At 31.8% G+C, this 2,689-nt stretch overlaps 1 protein-coding gene across 1 annotated transcript; it reads left to right on the top strand.

The window, feature by feature from the left end:
* Positions 1-520: 520 nt before the first annotated feature.
* On the top strand, positions 521-2,182 carry LOC106764179 (probable O-methyltransferase 3). Its single transcript, XM_014648414.2, has 2 exons — positions 521-1,307; positions 1,804-2,182. The coding sequence occupies exons 1-2, from the start codon at positions 537-539 to the stop codon at positions 2,104-2,106; spliced, it is 1,074 nt and encodes a 357-aa protein (XP_014503900.1). The 5' UTR covers positions 521-536; the 3' UTR covers positions 2,107-2,182.
* The last annotated feature ends 507 nt before the right edge of the window (positions 2,183-2,689 follow it).

Raw genomic sequence — 2,689 nt, 5'->3', positions numbered from 1 at the left:
TTAGTTCAGTATAGCTTTTAGCAATACAGTATAATACAGTTCTATTTGCCCAACCCTAGTCGTGTCGTGGCTAACTTTGCACCAGTGGCAATGTATTTTACAAGCATTGTCACATATTAACAATTTTTTTAACCATTTTTATATAATAAAATGTGTCATTATTTTATTGATTCGTATATTTAAATCGAATTAATTACGAAATATTACATAAACACTATAAAAAATTGTTAAAAAAAAGTTATTAAAAAAACATTTTTCATTTTAAAACTTTTGACATGATAATTTTATAGGTATGCATTATAATAAGAAAAATATATTTTTAACGACTCTTTTATAATACTTAACGACTCTTTTATAATACTTGTGTGGTAGTTTTGTAATTAATCCGTTACAAATATACAAATTAATAAAACAGTGATATATAGTCTATTATAAAAAAAATGTTAAAAAAATTATTAATATATCTCCTTATAAATAAACTTACACGGTGTGAAGTTCCATACTCCAAATTGAAAGAGTAGTTTAGGCAGCACATTATGGAATCCCGTGGTGAAGACGAGGCTGCAAAACTACTGAGGGCTCAAACACACATATGGAATCATATTTTTAACTTCATAAACTCCATGTCCCTTAAGTGTGTTGTTGAGTTAGGCATAGCAGACATCATACACAACCATGGCCAACCCATCTCACTCTCAAACCTCATTGCTTCACTTCCAATTCANTCTTCCAAAACTCACTTCATCCCTCGCTTGATGCGAATCATGGTCCATTCTGGCTTCTTCTCTCAACTCAATCACACCGACAACGACCTTGAAGTCAAGTATGCACTCACTGATGCCTCTTTCCTTCTGCTTAAGAGCCATGAAATGAGTATGGCACCTTTCCTGCAGGCCATGCTTGATCCAGTTTTAACAAATCCATGGACTCAGTTTTCTAGTTGGTTCAAAAATGGTATTACTACACCCTTTGAAATGACGCATGGGAAATCGTTTTGGGAGTATGCTGGAAGTGATCCCAGATTTAACATCTTATTCAATGATGCGATGGCAAGTGATGCTCAACTAATAACTAGTTGGGTGATTGAGAAATGCAAAGGGGTGTTCATGGGATTGGAGTCATTGGTTGATGTTGGGGGAGGTACAGGAACCATGGGAAAGGCCATTGCCGAATCCTTCCCTCAGTTGGAATGCATTGTATTTGATCTTCCACATGTTGTTTCTGGCTTGCAAGAAAGCGAAAACCTTAAATATATTGGAGGGGACATGTTTGAGGCAATTCCTCCAACAAATGCCATTTTGTTGAAGGTAAAATATCGTTACAAGTCATAGTACACCGTTACATTCTTAACTTTTCTTTTAATTTACTTGAGTGATGTTAAACTTCAGATAATTGAACCAACGAATTGATCAATTGGAAAAGAAAGAACAATATCACCATTGTTGATCAAATGAAATAATAAACATATATAATGATTATCGGTAACTAAGGTAGCATTAGTGTATTCTAACTACTTCTGCAACTTCTCATATATAAACATCGAAACAATATAGAAAATTATATATAGTAATATTGCTCCTCATTTTTATTCTCTCCTNTCCTCAAATTACTTGGCTGAGTTCTTTCTTTGGATGTAGATTGGTACAAGCATGGTTGAATCTTTTTCTAATTGATAAATAGAGCTAATTAAGTTAATGTTAGGTGTATTTGACTTATAATAAGTGGCCCTATATATTAATTATATTACCTGAGATCCTTATTCTAATCATCTGAATTCCTTCTACTTTTTGGATGAGAAAACAGTGCATATTACATGACTGGAACGATGAGGAGTGTGTGAGAATATTGAAGAAATGCAAGGAAGCTATATCTAAGAAAGGGAAAGAAGGGAAAGTGATAATCATAGACATGGTGATGGATAATGAAGTGAAAGATAAAGAATATGTTGAAACACAGCTTTTCTTTGACATGTTGATGATGGTGTTGGTGAAGGGAAAGGAGAGAAACGAGAAGGAATGGGTTAAGTTGTTTTCCTCTGCTGGTTTCAATAACTACACAATAACTCCCGTTTTGGGGTCAAGGTCTCTTATTCAGATCTATCCATAGTCCCTCAACAAGATGAAGCTGTATTTGAAATTTCAAGAAATAAGTTTGTGAGGATTGTTGCATGTGAAAAAGATAGTTTCTGAAGGATATGATGAATAAGAAATTGTTGATTTAATAAATCTTAGTGTTTTAATTATGAAAAATGTTTGTCTTGATTATTGATAGATGTTTTGAAGTTACTGATAGCGAGACTTACTCGAACACAAGTTTTAATGTTGAGCTTGGTTGTCTGCTTCTTCTAGTTCATGTATAACTTATATAATTTAAAACCACATAGAAGAATTTGAAATTATGAAATCAAAATAATATAAAAGATTATAAAAAGAGAAGAATATTATCAAAAAGAGGAATGAATAATGTCCTTATTCGCGGATACAATTAGGTGAAAAGAAAATTGAACATCAAATCTTAATAGTTGTAAGAAAGGTTACTAAAATAATGAAGTTAATAAACTTAAAATTAAATAATTTTATTTTAATACATTAAATATAAATGTTCTAAACGTTTTATTATTAGGGATACCAAATAAACCTACGATATTTTTCTTTACCAATTCTCATCATTGATTAAACATCATTGATTA

This window comes from Vigna radiata, chromosome 6 (genome assembly GCF_000741045.1).
Source record: "Vigna radiata var. radiata cultivar VC1973A chromosome 6, Vradiata_ver6, whole genome shotgun sequence".
NCBI lineage: Eukaryota > Viridiplantae > Streptophyta > Magnoliopsida > Fabales > Fabaceae > Vigna > Vigna radiata.
Note: the sequence above shows the minus strand (reverse complement) of the source record. Positions and strands in the feature narration are given on the sequence as shown.